This window comes from Cyprinus carpio, unplaced genomic scaffold, assembly GCF_018340385.1.
Source record: "Cyprinus carpio isolate SPL01 unplaced genomic scaffold, ASM1834038v1 S000006746, whole genome shotgun sequence".
NCBI lineage: Eukaryota > Metazoa > Chordata > Actinopteri > Cypriniformes > Cyprinidae > Cyprinus > Cyprinus carpio.
The window spans coordinates 3,457,054-3,477,162 of NW_024879345.1; the positions used below are offsets into that span (position 1 = coordinate 3,457,054).

The window sequence follows — 20,109 nt, forward strand, 5'->3', positions numbered from 1 at the left end:
GGCAAAATTCAACCGTTATAAAGAAACTTAAATTTTAGCTGTAAACAGCTTTACAAAAGATTACTCAGCTTAAGTTAGTGCCACGGTGATTCATTTACGAAGTTCATCAATTATGAACAAACAGCTCTACAGAAGACAATAGTATCATTACTCATGTCAGTTCAGTGTTGATTCATTTCAGTTCAATGGCAGTGTTGATCTTACAAAATTCATCAATTACAAATAGCATTCTTCTAAAAAGTGGCTGTAAGGAAAACAATAGAGTCATCATTCAGCTAAATTTAGTTCAAAGTTGATTCGGTTCAGTTCAGTAGCACTGCCATTGTTGCAGAGTTCAATTATGAAATTAGTTAAAAGGCAGCTCTACAGAAGACAGTATTATCCAACTCAATTCACTTAAAGTTTAGCTCTATTCTGATAGTGTCGTTGCAGCCAAATTGATAGCGATAATTGCCTGAGAAGAAACTCTATCAGGTGATAGCAGTAGAGAAAAGACCTTGGAAGAAACCAGGATTTAGACTTATAGCAAATATATATATTTGCTAGTAGATATACAGTATGTGTGTGTGTGTGTGTGTGTGTCTGTGTATGTGTATGTGTGTATATATATATATATACAGTATATATATATATATATATATACATAAACAGTAACAAGAACATAGTGAACAGTGCTTAACAGTCATAAAAATTTTGTTCCACTGGCTTCATTATGATTTCCTTCATACCTGAGCAATGGTTCTATCCGGACACCAGGATCGAATAAGGAGCAGTCGTCTGAAACAGTCCAAAGCCTGGTCATATGCATTTGGGATTGGTTCTTCCTCTGGTGCTTCTCTATCAAACCAGCTCTTCCACTGTTTCTCATGACGCACAATCTGTAAATACATGTACACAAATGTAAATGTTTCTGGTACTTATTTGGACAGATGACATGAAATCGTTTTGAGAAGTCATCATGTTCTGTGGGGTGCTATCAACTTTAAAAACTAATAATCACAATTTAAACAGCATTTTTGATTATTTTGTAGATTTATACTTTTTTTTATTATTATTATTATAAAAGAGCTAATATATAATATATATATATATATATATATATGACCATATTATTTACTGACCCATATATTATTCTGCTTACTTTTAACTTATTTTAACTTGATATGGGGAAGTCGTGGCCTAGTGGTTAGAGAGTTTGACTCTTAACCATAAGGTTGTGGGTTCGAGTCTCGGGCTGGCAATACCACGACTGAGGTGCCCTTGAGCAAGGCACCGAACCCCCAACTGCTCCCCGGGCACCGCAGCATAAATGGCTACCCACTGCACGAATTCTGAGTATGGGTCACCATACTTGGCTGTATGTCATGTCACTATGTCACTCATATAGATATTTTAAAGATGTTGGTAACCACTCAGTTTTGGTTACTATTGACATCCATTGTTTGGACAAAAAGCACTTATTTCTTATGAGTCATTTCTCAAAATGTATTCTTTAATGTCCTATAGAAGACAGAAAGTCATGTTTGGGACAACATGATGGTGAGTAAATGATAACAGAATTTTCCATGAAGGTCTTACAGGTTTTTTGATTTATTGTATGGAAAATAATGTGGGTTTTTTTGGTTTTTGGAATTTTTGATAGAAATTTAATTTTTGGGTTAAAAATATTCTAAATGTTTTGTCTAATCAAAACTTATTCAAAGACAAAGACTGAACATAATGAGACTTGGATAGTATGGATTTCTGGTATGTCTTGACATATATTGTATAATGCAATCTTGTGTGTGGATTAACAGTATTTCTGTAGTTGCAGTGTTCCAGAAATGGTTAATTAAACAAAAGGCTTTTAATCTGATTTCTTTTAGCCACAAGTAATCGATTTAGAGTTTGCCAAAGTGAGCTCATTTCACACCACATTGAGCATAAAGTTCCCCCAGGCAGTCATGGCCTGCCAGTCAGCCATCAGTGTGAGTGGCTGTGAATGTATTTGTGCCTGTGTATGTGTGTGTGTATGTGTGTGTGTGTGTGTGTGTGTGTGTGTGTGTGTGTAGACAAGATAAATCAAATATTGACATGTTTACTGCTAAGCGGGAGTAGCGAAATAGATTTAATGAGGAAGGGGAGCTCAAAGCGACAGATATTCTCTCTCTGTGTGTGTGTCTTCCATGTGTGGATGTGTCTGATCCTTTTTGGGACCATGTGTGTATAAGTATCTGACTGCACACCTGATCTAGAATGTCAGAGAACTGCCACAGCTTGCTCAGCTCCACCAGGTTAAGCCATGTTATGTCCAGGATCCACTTTGCAGCTTTGGGTGGACAGGCCTTCAGGTCTAGTGAAGCACCTCCTGGACAACATCAAGAAAACAGACCTGCCTTGTTCATATTATGATTATTTATATATTTGTTTGTTTGTTTGTTGAAGCTCTTATTGAGTGTTGATGACTATTTTCAGAATGTAATAATAGCTTGCTTAATATGCTATATCATTATTATTTTTTTAAGTACATGAAACAGTAAGGTTGTATACATTAATAATATTAAAAGTTATATGCTAATTAGTTCCATTTGCAAGAATTAACAACTTAGAAATTTGGTAAAGGGATGAAATTCCTATTAATATGACCACCTTTCTCCTGAGGTAGCAATTTAATTTGTAAGACTATAATTATAATTTGATTCACAGGTTAATGAATATTAAATCACAGAACTAATGTCATTTAACCTGTTTGAAATCAAATGTGGTAGAGTTGGGGGTATCAGATAAATGTGCGAAAATGTAAACAAAGGTTGAGATAAATCGTGTTAAAAAAAGTTACAGGTGTTAAAACAAAAAGTGTTATAACCATCCCCAGTCTCCCATACTGATATCTGTGGAAGTTATACTCCTGTATTTACCTTGTATTTGTTTGTTGTTATACTGGTTATTTTTTTATATATACTGTATATATGTTTTTTATTTTATAGCTTTGGGTTTAGTCTTGCCTTGTTTTGAGTTTAGATCATTGATATAATTACTTTATCCTATTTTTTAATTAATAAAATTTATTTTTTCTTCTTATAATTATATTGACTAAACAAAGAGGTACTTCTCTGTTCTTGGACAATAAATTGCAATGGTACATCCAGTGCAAATATAATATCTCACTGTGATCTCAAGAAAAGCTCCTGTCGGAACAGAATGAGACAAACTACAGTGCAGTGAAGAGGGAGAAAGTGGCCCTCACAAGAGTGCATTAAAGAGCAGAATGGTATTAATTGGCTTGACATGCTCTGCCAGCACAGGGGATCAAATCAACCTTCGAGGTAATGGGCCACTTCTCAGATCACAAGGCTACCTGATCTCTCAATGATTAAATTTCAGATCTGATGCTTTTACGAAGTAAAACCACGTGAACCAGCATGATAATCACATAGTAGTTCATAAATCTGCAAACTCATCAAGGACTCCCCATGAACAACATGTACAGATCACAGATTGCAAACTGTCTTGTATGTATGAATTTGTTCTTTATTGATAATATTAATTTATGTGCTAATGAGTATGTTGACAAAGGAATTCTGGGCCCAATACAAGTTAAGCTATATAAACATGCAAGTTATTCCATAGCAAAAGCAGTTTGTTAAACAATTTATAGAAAATTATTTTGTACAAAAATGTGCTATTTGTGTGGTCAAGTTCTCGAAATAGTCCTGGAGTGATGAAAATACGATATTAAGATTTTTAATAATAATACTTTTTGGTCTATTTAAATAATGCAGACAGGTTTGTCTACTGTATATCCATGTATATTATCCTTTCATGTATCATGTGAATGTTGCTATGTTTGCCAGATTTACATGGTCACAACAGGAGCTAAACATTTTATATAACATTTCATAGTATGTGATTCCCACTCCAGTCTCATGTTAATATGTAATATTTAAGTCTTGTGGCTATACTTTTGAAATATATCACATACTGTAGTGAACTCACTGGTCTATAATAGATCAGTGATTAAATCTAGAACATTCTTTCCAAAAATGTGGCTATATTTAGGTCTCCATTCATGCACCACACAATGTACTGCATTAGCCTTGTAAATCTTAATATGTACTGGCAGTCAACCTCACTGAGTGTCACAGGGTACCTCTATGTTTCATTCATAGTGCACTAATAGTTCTAGAAGCCTGGCCCTGATGTGTTCAACTGCTCAGCTCTGCCTGAACCTGGTGCTCTAACAGACTGTCTTAAAACTTCTCTCTACCCCATTACAGTTTTTCTGAATTGCTAAAACACTAAACCCCAATCTCTGAACCAAATTTTCACTAGCTTAAACCAATTTGTCGAATAAAGCATTCTTTCTGCTAAACCTGTTCAGAAAGTTAGGCTCTATTTGCAAATCTCATGCACTCTTTTTGCAAAACTCTAAACACATTCTCATTCACCTAAACATTTACCACACTGTGATGCATTTGTGCTGCAAAATGCTAAACACAAGCGGCAAAAGTTAAACACAACTAAAGCACAATTGTCTTTGTTTACACACAACGATTCAAAATTGTTCACAATTGTTTCTAATGATGTGATCAAACCAACTGCACAAAATATGAGCCAGTTCAAAGTGCACAAGTGGCACAGGTGACTGAATGATGATATGAACAATAGATGGAATCAATCTGAGAAGGAGAGGAGGAAGAGTACATGTAAGAAGGGGAGGATGAGGAGATAAAGAGTAAGGTTTAGAGAGTGTTATCAATGCTGGATCTGTCAGACCAGAGTTGTTGTTTTTTTTTTTTTTTATTTTTTTTTTTTTTTTTTTGTCTAGCAAAAAAGATAACATTACTAGTGATGTGTACAAAGTCCTCAGGCCGGACTCAAGCACAAAGACATGATGCTGAGACAAAATGAATCTCTCACTGACCCTGATTTTACAACTGCAAAACTTACAGTATTTGAGTGTACATGCTATTAATTTAGAGTTTTATTTGACCTTTTTGGACTTTGCAGTTGGACTGCAGTATTTTTGCAGTATCCAAGTACTGAATATATACAAACATTAAGCACTATTCAGTATTCAGCACAATACTATTCTTACACTACATACAGTAGGCCTATACAATCTATCTATATATATATATATATATATATATATATATATATATATAAAAGTAAAAATATATATATATATATATATATATATAAACACAAAATTGTTTACTCAATATAATATACATTTTTCTGTAATGTTCTGGATGCTGTGTTCTCCACTTTTCTCTGTAATGTCTAATGAATGCTCTGTAGTGTTTTATTGACTCGTGTGTGTGTGTTTGTGTGTGAGTGTGTGTGTGTGTGATCTGAGAACAATGTTTGATTTTGAGTGCATGAAATGAAATGGTTTTGCAGTGATTGTTTGATTTTGATGGAAAAGTCAGAGGTTTCGTGAATTTAGTTTGAGCAGTTGGATTTGTGTTTAAGGTTTTGAGAAAATGAGTAATGGTTTCAAGAAATGTGTTTCAGCAATTCAGAAAATATATACAGTCATGGCCAAAAGTTTTGGCAATGTCATAAATTTTGTGTTCTGCAAAGTTTGCTGCTTAAGCCGTTGTGGTTATTCACATTGTTTCTAGATTATTAGATGAATTTTAAATAATTGCTAAAAGCTTCACTGGTCAAAAAATAAACTTGTTTTTTGATCCTGACAGAAAATGACCTGCTAACATTAAATGTCTAATCATATCAGGAGCACATGTTAAAGTGTGAATAAGTACTAGTCAGGTGAATTCACTATCATACTAATTAGATTGTAAGAGCAGACTGATTGCTATAAAAAGAGGAAAGAAGTGCTTCCAATCATTGTGTTCTTGTTAGCAATGGTTACCTCCAAATAAACACGTGCTTTGCATCATTGCTTTGCATAAAAATGGCCTTACATGCAAGGAAATTGCTACAAAGAATATTGCACCTGAAAGAAACATTTATTGGATCATCAAGAACTTTAAAGAGAGGTTCGACTGCAGTGAAGAAGTCATCAGGACGTCCCAGAGTATCCAGCAAGCACCAGGACTGTCTCCTCCTGATTTTGCCAATATTTCTTTTGCCAATAAAAGCCTTTAAAACTTATGATACGCTTAACCTTGTTTTTCAGTATACCTTAGAAACATGTGAAAAAATAATCTACAAATAATGAAGCAGCAAACTTTGCAAAACAAAACATTTATGTCACTGCCAAAACTTTTGTCCATGACTGTAAACTGTATCTGAACTTATGTATTTGAGATGTACTGTTAAATTCAGCAGCATGTCACATAAACTTGTACATAACTGTTGTCCAAGAATATTTGTAGACTGATTACTCTCTAACTGAAGATCTTAGAAAACAGAGACATTGAAGGAGGAGAAAGATTTTTGACCTGACAGAAAAACAGAGAAAAAAAAGAGTGAGAGTCAACTCGTGGGAGCTGGGAAAATTTCTGACCTTTAATGAGGGTCAGAAACTCCTCGTGTTTGACCCTGTTGCTCTGCATGTCGATCTTGAGAGTGAGCAGCAGGGTGAATAGGAATTTGTGTTCTTCGTACAAACCCCGAGTTGCATACTTATGCACCTCGAAGGTCATGTACTCGATGATGTTGGCAATCCGCTTGCTTGTAATTGGACTCTTTGAGGACCTACTCCCCAAGAGAAAGACACAAGGTTACAAAGTTAGTACAAAGATGTTATGACATCAGTGTCATGTGAATTTACATTTCATCATTGCAAAGCCAACATTTCATGGTGGGGTCAATGTAAGCACAATATGGGTTTGAGGTATGGGCCCCAAATGGGTTTGTTCATCATGTCGGCCCTATTTTAATTTGTCCCAGTCTAAATTAGCCCACACAAATCTCATACAAAATCTGAATGGGGCTAGTTCAGTGTCAAAAATCCCATCTGAAGCCCATACCTCAAGTCTACACTTCAGACCATGAAATGGGTGATAAAGAAAACAGTTTAGTCTCATGCTATTTTGAGAAACAAATCTAAATGAGGTATGAAATGATAAATGGTTTTTACTTGGCCAAGGACAGGTCGAACAAGCCCAGGAACTGGCGCAAAGAGGTCTGATACATCACGTTCACCATGCTCATCTCCGTGATCAGAAAGTACAAAATGCTTCCTCTTGTGGCAACTACACACAGAAAAGAAGGTCAACAAAGGCCCTGTTTACATCTGATATTAACATCCAACTCAAATTCAACTAGAATTCAACATTTTTACACAGTTTTGAAGCCTTGCAGCCAGTGCAATATCAGTGATAGACATAAAAAAATAAATAAAAAAAATAAATAAAAATAATAATAATAATAATAATAATAATAATTTTAATTTAGGTTGGTCTCAGTCTTGTGTGACCAGTTAGAATGAGACAACTGTATGGTGGCTGTCATGACAAAAAGTTTTAAAAGTTTTAAATTGCCTTTTCAGATTGTGCCAGCAGGTGCACACATTTCTGAAGGATGAATTTCACTGCATACCATAATATCAGAGTGACAGTCTCAAGTGTGACATTAAAACTTAAAAAAATAAAAGATTCTGTTTACCACATAGTCTTCTTGATTTTTAAAAATGTTTTCACAATCATTAAATTAATTAGGTTATAATAGGCATATGGACCTAAAACAAAGCCTAGACGGGACTATTTACTTCTTTGATATATATATATTGTCAGGGAAGCTTTGGTACAGATTAGCATATACAGTACAAATGCAGTGGGTTCTGTTTTTCACCTCTTTGTGCACTTGTGATTGGATCATCTAAGATGTATGAAGGATTCTATTTACGTGAAGTTTTATAGCTATTTTAAAAGTTTTACAGTTTTATAGTTAGTCATAAGAGTAACAAACTAGAGGAAGAGATGAAGCAAATTTTTCTATATATACTTGAAAAACAAAAAATAAAATCATTAAAAGACAGACAAGCTCTAAGCTCCCCACCAGGTCTGTATTCCTCGCGGGCAGCATTGATCTGGATCTCAGTCTCAGCAGCAATCTGGAGTTTCTGTGTGACCTCCTCTGCAGTGCGTTTCGTGTTTCCTAGCACTGTGATGAGGCTCTCGTCATCCACCAGTGAGCCCTGCGTGCTAGTCAGCCTAAAAAGTAAATTATCCTCCAGTTCCTTCATTTTACGTTTATTGGCTGTGACATCCTCCAGCAGGTCAGTCCGCTCCTTCTCCAGTTCCTGACAATACAGAAACATCACACATTTAATTATTTGGCTATTAATTGTCATACACATTATTGTGATTAACAATTTATTTGCCTGCTTTGTTTATGTCACTTGCAGTGTAAGCTTAACACACAAACACATTAAAAAGTAATTTAATGCCACTGCTCAGGGACAAAATGACATGAACAAAATTTAATAAAATAATATTAACATGTCTAAAATGTTCTTTTGGGGCTATACAGCCCTGATCCACTTTTCATTCATGCTGATGTTTTTGGATCCCAAACAAACCCAAAAATCATATTGTAGTAATACACTGTTATATCTATTGTTGTTTTCATTATTCTAAAATATTCAAATGTGGTTAAGCAGTAGTAATACATTATTATTATTATTCCTACATTTTTATTTTACGTTATATTTTAAGGCGGTCCAAATAAATCCATGAACCTTAATATATAAATCAGTGTATAAAATATATAAATATATATAAATAAGTTTTTCTTCAGAAGGTACAAATTTATAAACATTTAAATACATTATTTGAAACAAAAAGAAGTGACATGTATCAACCCATACTCGGAATTTGTGCTCTGCATTTAGCCCATCCATGTGCGCACACACAGAGCGATGGGCAGCCATATTGCTGCAGCGCCCAGGGAGTAGTTGGGGTTTCAGTGCCTTACTCAAGCATCTCACCTCAATCGTGGTATTGATGGTGGAAGAAAGCGCTGTATATTCACTCCCCACCGACAATTCCTGCCAGACCTGAGACTCGAACCTGCAACCTTTGGGTTACAAGTCCGACTCCCAAACCATTAGGCCACAACCGCACCCATACAATTTTTGTTTAAAACAATATTTTACAATAATTTAACTGAAATGACTTTAAACCTTCAGGGTTTTACAAAAGGTCAAACATATATTGAAAAATCATGAATTTTAATGGGAACACCTAGCAACATACCAAGGAATATCTACAGCCATTTCATGTTTCTACTCTACACACACAAAGTCCTCTGTCAAAAGTGCTTGAGTGGAAATCTTCTCTGGTAAATATGCAGTACATGACTCAGTCAATGACTTGAGCAAACAGACCAGTGTAAAGGAGACTGTGCCCTTTTGATGGCTGCACCATGCGTCTGAAATTGCCTCCCTCCACATATTAGATCCTGTGACTCAACTGAATGCTTTAAATCAATGTTGAAGATGCACCTCTACTCTGTTGCATTTAATTGTCCTTAGATGCATGGAGACTGAAGAGTGATGACTTTTGTGTTTTAATGTATTTGTGTGTAGGCATTTTGTAATTTTGAGAGTGTAAAACACTTTGGTCAACTTGTGTTGTTTTTAAAGGTTTTTAAAGGTTTTTTTCAATCAATCAATCAATCAATCAATCAATCAATCAATCAATCAATTGAATAGTATGATGGTATAGTATACAGTCAAATTTGCTTGGTTAGCGTTCACAGCCCTACCAGTCAAATGCATTACCAGTCAAATTTTTTGCCTGATGTCCAAATGTACCTTTTCAATATTAAGTATGAAATGCAGTCCCCCATCAGGCAGAGATGACTAACTAGCCTCAGGAGAGACCATAAAGCTATTATAATTCAGATCAGTGCTGGGCTGTATGTGGATCTGTACTCTTATTAGGCTGAGTGTAACGAGGTGACGTGGGTTTCAGGCCCTTATTCCTAATTGACAAATCGATGTCCAGCAGTGAATATGTTCTGAATGCCACTTTAATTTTCTTAACCTGGGAATCTGTAGGCACTATCAAAGCCCATCTGACTCTGCTAGGCTGAAATGAGCTGAGCCGACAATGATTCTCCATAACAATGTGCACTACTGCAAGACACCTGTAGCTTTGGTGCAGTTCCTTCTTAGGCTTGACATAGCTGTGGGCTCCAATTTAAGGTACTATGCACAAATCTTCTATGTTAAGCACCATAAAACGCTTACAACACTGGCAATATTTTTGATTACAAGATTTCTTTTGAATTATTTACATGTCTTTGATTTTGAGAATAAGCCTCACTAAAATTTGTTAGGTTTAGCCATAACAAACAAACAAACAATACTATGTCCAATTGCTGTTCACAATACACATTGATTTTAATTATGTATAAGTAAATATGGAAATTAAAATTAACTAAGATTAATAAATGCAATGATATAAGGAATGTAGCAGTTAAGACATGCTATATAGTACATATCGCCCTAAGCAAATATAGTGTATGAATACAGATAAAGTTGAGGATAAAAATTTATATGTAGAGCTGTGTGATAATACAGGCTACAGTTTTTTTGTTGTTGTTGTTATTGTAGTTGTTGTTGTTTTTGTGACGATATAAACAATCACATAGCTGAGATTTGCTATACAGAACATACTGCTTTACTTGAATATGCTGTATGTATACAGGTAAAATAGGATGTACTATATGTCCAGCTATTACAGTTTTTCTCGATTGCTTAAACACTATAAGCAGGCTTTTGAGCTAAGATTTCAAGACCATAACGGCATTTTTCAGAAAGCAAACTCATTTTGCTGAACTATAAACACTATTCCCCTGCTTTAACACATGAGTCAGATTTGGTGAACTCTTACTGCAAAACTCTACACACAAATCCCTTTCTCAGTGCTTACACCATATGGTCATTTAGAAAGTATTAGCATTCAATATTGTTCACTCAAGTCAGCATAACTTGAGCTCAATTAGCACACAGATACCCACGTGGAAACACTAAGAGTCAAAATTGATCACACACCAATCAGAACCTTCAATAGATGGATAAAACAGCCCCATTCAGTTCATTCAGTTTTGGAAAAATGGATCCAGAGAGACGTGATTGAAAAGGTTGAGGACACCAGAGAGAAGGAAGAGGAAGCAGTAAGGAGTGGAGGTAGAGGTGAAGGAAGAGAAAGAGGAGGAGGACGAGGATGAGGATGGGGGCAAGGAGACAAGGAGTCTCAGATGAAATTTGTGCCACTAGTTGACCATGTCCTTGTCCATGGTATGACTATGAGGGAGGCTGGGCAACGAGTTCAGCCAAACTTAAGTTGCTTCACCGTCGCCTCGATCATAAGAATATTCAGGGAGGAAAACAGGTAGATGTATCTTAGTGTACTCTACTGTAACTTTTGAGAGCTGTACTCTGTAACAACACATGCATCAAATTGCCTTACATACAGATAGAGTTTCTGTCTGCTTCCATTTTGTAAAAAGTACTTTTGTAAAATCAGTACTTCTATTTGTGTAGGACACAGAGACGATGGAATGGAAGAAGCCTGACTAGACATTGCAGTTGATGTGTGACAGATTTTACCCCCGCTGCCTGGCTAGGGCCAGTATAGCCTTTGATATCTGTCCCAGACCAAAGATTTGATGCTGGGGCAGAATATGTTTTTGTTGTTTTTTAGTGTATTGTACTGTACAGTACATTAAGGAATAGAAAATGTGCAAATGTATACACATGTGTTAATCATGTGAAATGTTCCTTGAGGGGGAAAACCACAAGCAACAACTTATTACTGGTTTTTGTTTTGGTTTTTGTAGTATTGTTTTGAATTTATCTCACCAGTGTGTAAGACTATGTTGTAGTGTTTGTGTTTTTGAGGGCTTGTGTGTGATGTCTGGGGGCCAAGTTTTGTTTTTCAGCAAGAGTGAATGGTTTTGAGTGTAGAGCTTCATTTTGACCTGAAAATAGGTTGTTTGGGTAATTGGGTGAGACGTTATGGATTTGTGTTTACTGTTTTGAGAATATGAGGCATAGTTTCAAGAAATGTGTTTAAGCAATCGAGAAAAACTGTAATATATTGATGGACTATAATGCAGTTTACATTTTTCAATTAAACAATCAAGCAGTCGCGATTTACAGATAGTACATACTGCCTAACATGAGATTACTGTATGAATATTTACTTCTAAAATAAATTAATTGGATTAAAGTTTTTTGTTAGACAATTTCATCAAAAACTACAAAAGATTGAGTCAATATTTTGCAGGGAATGATTTTTGCAGTGCTGAGGATGAAACAACAGAGATTTGTTTGATAAAACCTCTATGACTATGCTGAATCTTAGTAGTCTTTCAGTGCACAGAAATTTGAAATTCACACTCTTTGTTCACTGACCCCAAAAATGACCAAAGCACTCTCTCACTCTTGCTTGCTGTGCCATAGAAACATATGTCTAGTTTTTTTTTTTTTTTCTTAATGTACAGTAGGACAATAGGGACCTTCATGAGGAACACTAGGGTATAACTGAAAAAAAGCATTTTATAAAGCCTTTTCTAAAGCATGGCTTACATTTTAAAGCATATAAAGCATTTTCTAAAATTACAGTACAATTAATCTAAGAGACTAAGAGAAAAAAGAAAAAACACCCACTGGTCATTTCGGCAGTAGACAGAATGATGCTCAAGCAGTAAGTGATAATCTACTTTGGCTAGTTGCCATTTACCTGCCTTTCAGCAAGGACTAATGGTCAAATCACCTAATTAATATTATTCACATTAGCCAAGCTTAGTTTAAAATAGGCCCCCAGCACTTCAGCATTTCAGATCACTCCTACACCCATTTTTTAACATGAATTCACTTTCAAGGGGCCCATACCTGTTTCTCAGTGAGAATAACTCTTCCCAGTAGCTGATCTTCCAGTCCCCTCATAGTAACAGTGAAGTCGATAATGGATGTCCTTGCACTGATCTCAGGAGTGTATGCTGGGTTGGGCAGCTTGGTGGTCACATAGAGACGGAAACCCTTCATTACATCCACTTCTTTATCACCTACTTTCACCTGATGGGAAGAATGAGTCAGAGATTAAAAACTCCAGATGAAGAGCTGTTCTGACATCAACATGAAAACATATCTGAAGAGTAAAGACTGAAGAATAACAGAGTTCCATGTCTCAAGATGGTTCTTAAGAATAACAAAGTTTTGAACATTAAAAAGATCCTTAGAGAGAAGGTACTAAATAGAGCTGTGTTAATGACCTTCCAAACATAAAAGGTGTTGGTGAAGTTGTTTAATGATATGCCGATTGTCTCAACAGGGAGTAACATTTTATTTTCGTGCCAATTAGCAGAAATAGAATGAACAGGGCTGTGGTGTGATTATTATGCAGTGGTTTGACAATCATAAAATGATGTCAACATCTCCCATTCAGTCTCTGCTATAAAAAAAATAAAAAAATAAAATAAAAATAAAATACGTGTGATCAGGTGTTCACACCTTTGTATTAACAGAGTTGACTAGTTAAACCTGTCAGAGCTCTTTCCGCTCCTTGATATTTCCACTTCTTTTTTGAACGTGTGAAGCAGCTGCTGTGTGTGATGGCGAAACATCATCACATTTTTAGAGCAACTGGATATGTGATAATGAGATCAAGGAAAGATGCCCGAAAGACCACGATTGTCACTCCCAATCGTGACCCACACTAGCAGTAAACAGCCAGAGCAACTGGTGTCATCACTCTGACAAGGAACAGGAACAGCACAGAGGATCTGCAGATTTTTTCTGTCCTTTTTCAGGTTCTTAATTCTAAGCATATGAAAAAGAACAGTTCTTTCAGAGCACTTGTTATGGCCTACTTGTCTATGATTTTGTACACTATGAATATCTTTCCAAGAAAGAATAATGATGGAGAAAGTGTTAAATACAACCACAGCCCATCTGTTCTATAATTTAACTTTGGAAATAATAAGAAAGAGCAGAGGTTCTACAGAATACAAATGCACAATGTTAATTTCCTAGTAAAAACAATTAATGAAAGGATTTTTTTTTTTTAAATGACTAGAACTGCTGAGGACAATGATGCTTTCTTTAATGAAACTGTCCCTATTTTCTCCCAAGCCTACACTGTATTGTTGATTTATATAGGATAGATTTTGATAGTAAATTAAAGGAGAACATACCTGTATCTTATATCTGTATCCAAGAATAAAATATAAAATAAAATTATAAATAAAAAAACAGTTCTTGTAGCTCAGTGGTAGAGCATTGCGTTAGCAGCGCAAAAGGTTGTGTGTTCAATTCCCAGGGAACACACATACTGGTAAAAATAAATAAATACATGTAGCCTGAATGCACTGTAAGTTGCTTTGGATAAAATCATCTGCTAAATGTGGAAATGTAAATAAATAACTCTTGAATCAGCGAAAAGAGGTGCATAACCGTCATAAAATTTTGATTGTGAGCCTCTGGAGATTAAACTAAATATTCTAAAAAATAATTTAAACTATAAATGTGATTATAATATTATAATCAAATATTAAAGTAATTAGAAAAGACATACATTTATTTTTTAAATGTATTTTCTATCAAATTTGTGATGTTTAAATACAATTTACAATTCTGTATACAATTTTTACAACTGTGTAATTTTGTTTCTGTCTAGCACATTATATTAACTCCATAATTAATTAAACTAAATGTATCAATAAAAAAAAAAAAAAAAAAAAAAAAAAAAAAAAACTTTGGTAGCAAATTTAGCCTATGGACTAGTATGGAGCCAAATATCTATAGTTTTCATGCTACAGTATGTTGATTTAATTTCACTCATAATTCTCACTGAAATACATGAAATTTGTGCATTCAAAGCTTAAAAAATAATGTACTGTACATTTACAACAATGTCAGACCTATTTTTTAAACATTTGTTTATTTGTTTGTTTGGTTGGTTGGTTGGTTGGTTAGTTTATTGAACCAATTGGAAATACCTTATATGTGAACCCAGTCTTGATGAAGTTCTTCTCCAGGACATTGTCCAAGGCAGGATCCAATTCTTCCCCAACATCTTCAATGAGCAGGGGACGTCCTAGAGATAAACTGTCCTCTAGATGGTTTCTGAAGTACTTGTGATTCAGTGAGGTGATCTGTGAAAACAGGAAGACCTCATTACAGACCCAGCTCAAGTTCTGCTACTGGGGAAAGCTATTACCTGAGGAGGAGGTGATTTGTTATGAGGTCATACCTCTGAAAGAGTATCTGACCTCTTAAAAAGAAACCATGCATCAGTGAAAGCTGTGCATTTTCAATTAGATTTTAACATGATTCTTAAGAATATAAGCGTTGAATTTCTAAATATGCAGAGGCCTACTGTATCAAGTTATTATACCTTGATATAAGCAATACTAAAAAGTATTTCAAAAACAGTATTTTTTTTTCTTTCTTTTTTTTTTTTTTTTTTTTTGTTCAGACCTAGTCCACACATACACAGGTATTTTTATAAACTGAGTTTGTCCTCCTTGTTTAAAATTAAATCAATTAATTAATAAATAAATCTCATCCACAATGAATTGCTGTCAAGAGCATGCTAAACCAACCCTAACAAGCCAAAATCTCCAGTTTCACCATCAACATGACGGTGAACACTGCAACACTGCAACCGGAGTTTCTAAAAATCTTCACCCGGGCAGAAGTTTTCAAAAAGGTTCAGTTTCAGTGTCTGATACCGCGTTTTGAAAATACCTGTGCTTGTGTGGAAAGGGCCTCAGTAACAAGCAGCTTTTTCCATTGACAGTGTCCATGGTTTTTGATTAATTCACACCTGTTCTGCTTATCCTTGATAACTTTCCTGTAGTATTTAAGTCCTGTGTTTCCTTCAGTTCCTTGTCCAGTATTGTTTGTGTTATTGTAGTTGTGCTACACGTTCTCTTGTGGATTCATTATTGAAACTTCTCTTTGTTTCTACTCATTTGTCATGCCCTTTAATATACAACAACCCATTTTATGTAGCATTTTGTGTGTGGAACAATACACAAAAACATTATTATTATGATTTTACAAAAAAAAAGTCATATGCTGTTTTTCACCACTATGTTATATGTTTTCATGTTTTATTAGTGGTTTACTGTAAGAAATATATTTAGATTGTAGTTTTTATTAGTAATTTGTAGTAGCTAACTATTTTTCAGATGGCTTTAGCTTGGATGTAGACTGTAGTTACAGGATACTTACAATAAGCTGGAAAATCCCCTCTTCAACACTGTAACATATACACTTCAACGTATTTAATGAACCACGTTGTGCAAATCTCATCAATGTTTATTCTAAGTGGTCACCTGAAGCTCATTCTTGGACTCTTTGTTCTTGATCCAGATCTTTCCCTGGGTCTGGGGGTCAATCAGCAGGGGAAACCTGGCAGCCTTTGTAACAATAATCCCATTCTGGATGGACAGGTCATCATTGGGCAGACCCTGTAGGTTCCATTCACTTACTGTGGGAGCATCAATCAACATCTCAGTGAGATTTAGATTGGTCCTAAAAGGAATCCGACGGGACTTCATTTCTCTCTGCCAATCAGTGATAAGAAGGTTGCGGAACTCTTGGTTAAAAGGCCCCGAGTAGGAAAGGAAGGCTGTAGCCAGCAGCACGTCACCTGTGTATGGGAAATGTAAAATTAGATTAAGACTTAAAATAATAGAGTGAAACTGAACTGGATGATGATATATGTGAATGTTAAATGATTTTGTTTTGGTGCCTATTGTTTTTTTTTTTTTGTTTTTTTATTTATATATTTTTTTTTTTTTTTTTTTTGTAAAGCTGCTTTGACACAACCAGTATTGTATAAAGCACTATACAAATAAAGATGACTTGACGCTTTCATACACTGTTGCTAATACTATAAACACAGCTAATAAGCTCCTCTGATACAATATATTTGCAGTTTATATTCAAAATAATGATTTTAATATATAAAAATTCTTTCTTAACGTGTCTGTAAAAAAATATTTTTGGTGAACAGACATATCTGGGACTGAAAGGTGATTACTAAAAAAAAGTCAACCAAATCATGTTATAGTAAAACTCTAAAAGAGAAAAAAAAAAAGTGGTCGAAAGTTTTACGTAAAAACACACCAACTAGTCGTTTGGTCTGAGCAGCGAAATCTTTACTAAGCTGTGTCCAACGCTCTTTCTCTCCAGCCAGCCCACTGATCAGACTAGAGGCGGTTTGCATCTTGTGCCGACATCTTTCTGCATCCTCCAGTAAAGTCTGAGAAAAAAGAGGGAGAGATGTTAAGAAAAAAGAAAGATTAATTCTGCCACTGTGCACACTGTGCAGCTGTGCTTGTACACATTTATCGACTCTTACCAAGAGTGAGAATGTCAGTTCAATTCAGTGTTATTTATTGTGACCTAAGAAAATTCATGTTGCTTTATTTAATAGACAGGTGTTGTTTCTCAGGGTACCTGCTTCATTCAGGATTTAAGGAGATTTTATACATGGTTAAAAAAAAGAAAAACAAAAGAAAAACAAAACCTTCCCTTCCTTCATTTAAATTTCCACTTCTTTCAATGTGTGGAAACGGGTAAATTAGTAAAACGTCTTTCAGTGTTTAAAGTCAATTCATATTTTTATTCAGTCATTGTTAAAATGAACATCTGTTCTCTTAAGTACGTATGATCAGGCCTGACATAAATCAACACCAAAGGATATCAGTCAGTCAAGCTGTTAATCACACAATTATCAACCAATTTATGAAATGTTAATAAGTCTTGTTATACATTGTGAATGGAAACATTGATGTTTGCTTCAAACCATTTAAAACATTAGTATTAATTTTGTAGAGGAACACAGAGTAAAAGCCTGAATGATTCATCTGCAAGATGGTTTTAGATTTGTTTACAAAATTTCTCATTACATTAAATTTTATACAAAAATGCAAATTAGCGACTGAGTATTTACTTCAAGCACTAAATGACAGCCGAATCACCATTTTTCACAGAATAATTAGAAAAGTGCAAAAATATTGATTAATTTTCTTTGGGCTATAGCTAGAATTTAAGGCAAGTAAGAAAATTAACATTTTCTCAGTGAATTCTCTGGGTTACATTTAAGGTTACTGAACAAACCCAATGAAAACCATTAATTTTTAGATTATTTGTGTCATCTTGATGACATAGCTTTGACCCTTAGCTAGGGGTGTCCAATCCTGCTCCTGGAGAGCAAATGTTCTGCAGAGTTTAGTGCCAGTGGTACTCAACATACCTGTCTGGATGTCTCTAGTAATTCTGAAAACCTTGAGAAGGTGGTGCAGTTGTGTTTTTTTAGGGGCCAAATTCTGCAGGACAGTGACCCTTCAGAAGCTGGACTGAACACCCCTGCCCTAATCTATTTAACACAGCGGTTACCTGTTTTTCCATCATGGCCTTCTCATACTCAGCCTGAACTACATCCAGCTCTGCTTGCTTAGCATCTAGTTCTGCCTGGGCTTTCTGGAGGTCCACATTAGCTATGGCCAGCTTGTTCTCCTGCACTGCCAGATTAGCCTGAGGATGATGAAGAGAGACAGTTTTGTAAATTGATCCAGCTCCTGGGAAACACCAGGTTAAAGCAAGGAATTTTAAAAGAGACAAGAAATCATTTTTCACTGGACAAAACTAAAAATTAACATTGTGATGTGTTGCATGGGTAGATTTAGGTACACAATATAGGGCCATGTCCCTAGGAGACAAATGAGTAACCCCTATAAATATTTGGAGCACAGCTCTGACTTAATGTAGCTAACTAAAGGCACAAAAAACATTCAATTACAGTGTGAAACCTAACTGTTTTGCAGTAAAAAAAAATGCATTTGGGGCCTTTTTATGAGCAAAGAAACTGCATTTGTATCATTTTATAAAAAATGAAAAATGAAGTTCTACATCTAATTGTGATTTTCCTGATAAAAAATTATAATTTTTTTCCAATTATATTAAAACATTCTGTTTATCTGTCTGTTTTTTTCTTCCATTTTTTAAAGAGCTCCAGGTCTGCTTGACTGCAGGGCTGCACATTTTATCACAATAATCATAATGCAATAATCATATTGTTTTGTCACAAATGTTTTTACATGCATTTGTTGCTTGGTGAATGTTAAATTTGTACACAAATTGTGTGACACTGTACACAACTATCCATGTGCTTCAACAAGGTTACACACACTGTTTCTCATTAAAAAATACAATAAAATCACAGCTGCACATGGTAATTTTGGTCAGAAGCGTTCACGTTAAAATCATTTTGTGAAATAAAATCGAATGTTAGGATTTTGCACTGTATAAAATATCTATCAAGAAAAACAAAACAAAAACAAAGTATGCATAAAAAAATAAATAATAAAAAATAAAAAACTGTTTGTGCAACTGTGCATCTGTAAAGTTTGACTTTAAGTTTGCTTACACCTTGCCAATGATAAACTGAAATCATGAACTGAAAAACATTTACAGTTTATAAGGCCCCATGAAATGTTTCATATGTTTAAACAGCCATCATTTCTTACTTGATAATACTAGTCCAAAAAGGTAAGTATTTCAGGGGTGGTGGTAGACAGAATTGTCTAAACAAATAAAAATTTTAAAATAAATAAATAAATACATAAATACATCAATAAATAAATAAACATGGTAATGTTTGCATGCATGTATCTGCTAAAGGTTAACTTGTCAATATGCATTAGGAGTATCGAAGCTAACAAATATGAACTCTTTGTGATAATGTCTTGTGGTATTTGAAAAGTGTGCATCTGAGGCACCAGTCAACTGTTTGAAAGTAAACTATCATATCAAAAGATGATAAAATAATCAATCATGCCCAAAGGTAAAGAATAATCAAATATCAATAGCAATTAATAAACTAATAGTTTTCACAGTTTAAGAGTTTTATCAGTTTAAATTGAGTAAAAAAAAAAAAAACCCTGATAACATGACAAGCTTGCATTGTGTAAAAACAAGTGTTCTGACCTTCAAAGGAAGCACTTCTTTATTGATAGAGAAGAAGGCAGCCATTGCTTTGGTCCAGGAGCAAAGCCCTGCAACATTGCCACACACTCTCTTGGCTGTTTCAATGTTATAGTCTGACATGTCAAAGTATGGAGAAAGGAGTTCCACCACCTCCTCATTGATGGTGTCTTTGGGGAATTGCTGGAGAACAAAACAAA

The 20,109-nt window shown here is 34.9% G+C and overlaps 1 protein-coding gene across 1 annotated transcript in view; it reads right to left on the reverse strand.

Annotated features, from left to right (window-relative positions):
- Positions 1–20,109, reverse strand: part of LOC109048827 (dynein axonemal heavy chain 5-like) — a 154,258-nt gene that overhangs the window by 17,995 nt on the left and 116,154 nt on the right. The window contains 11 exon segments of the mRNA XM_042755715.1: positions 729–878; positions 2,226–2,347; positions 6,458–6,648; positions 7,034–7,148; positions 7,954–8,197; positions 12,803–12,985; positions 14,908–15,063; positions 16,252–16,568; positions 17,048–17,183; positions 18,323–18,460; positions 19,913–20,092. Coding sequence (XP_042611649.1) covers positions 729–878; positions 2,226–2,347; positions 6,458–6,648; positions 7,034–7,148; positions 7,954–8,197; positions 12,803–12,985; positions 14,908–15,063; positions 16,252–16,568; positions 17,048–17,183; positions 18,323–18,460; positions 19,913–20,092 — 1,932 coding nt within the window.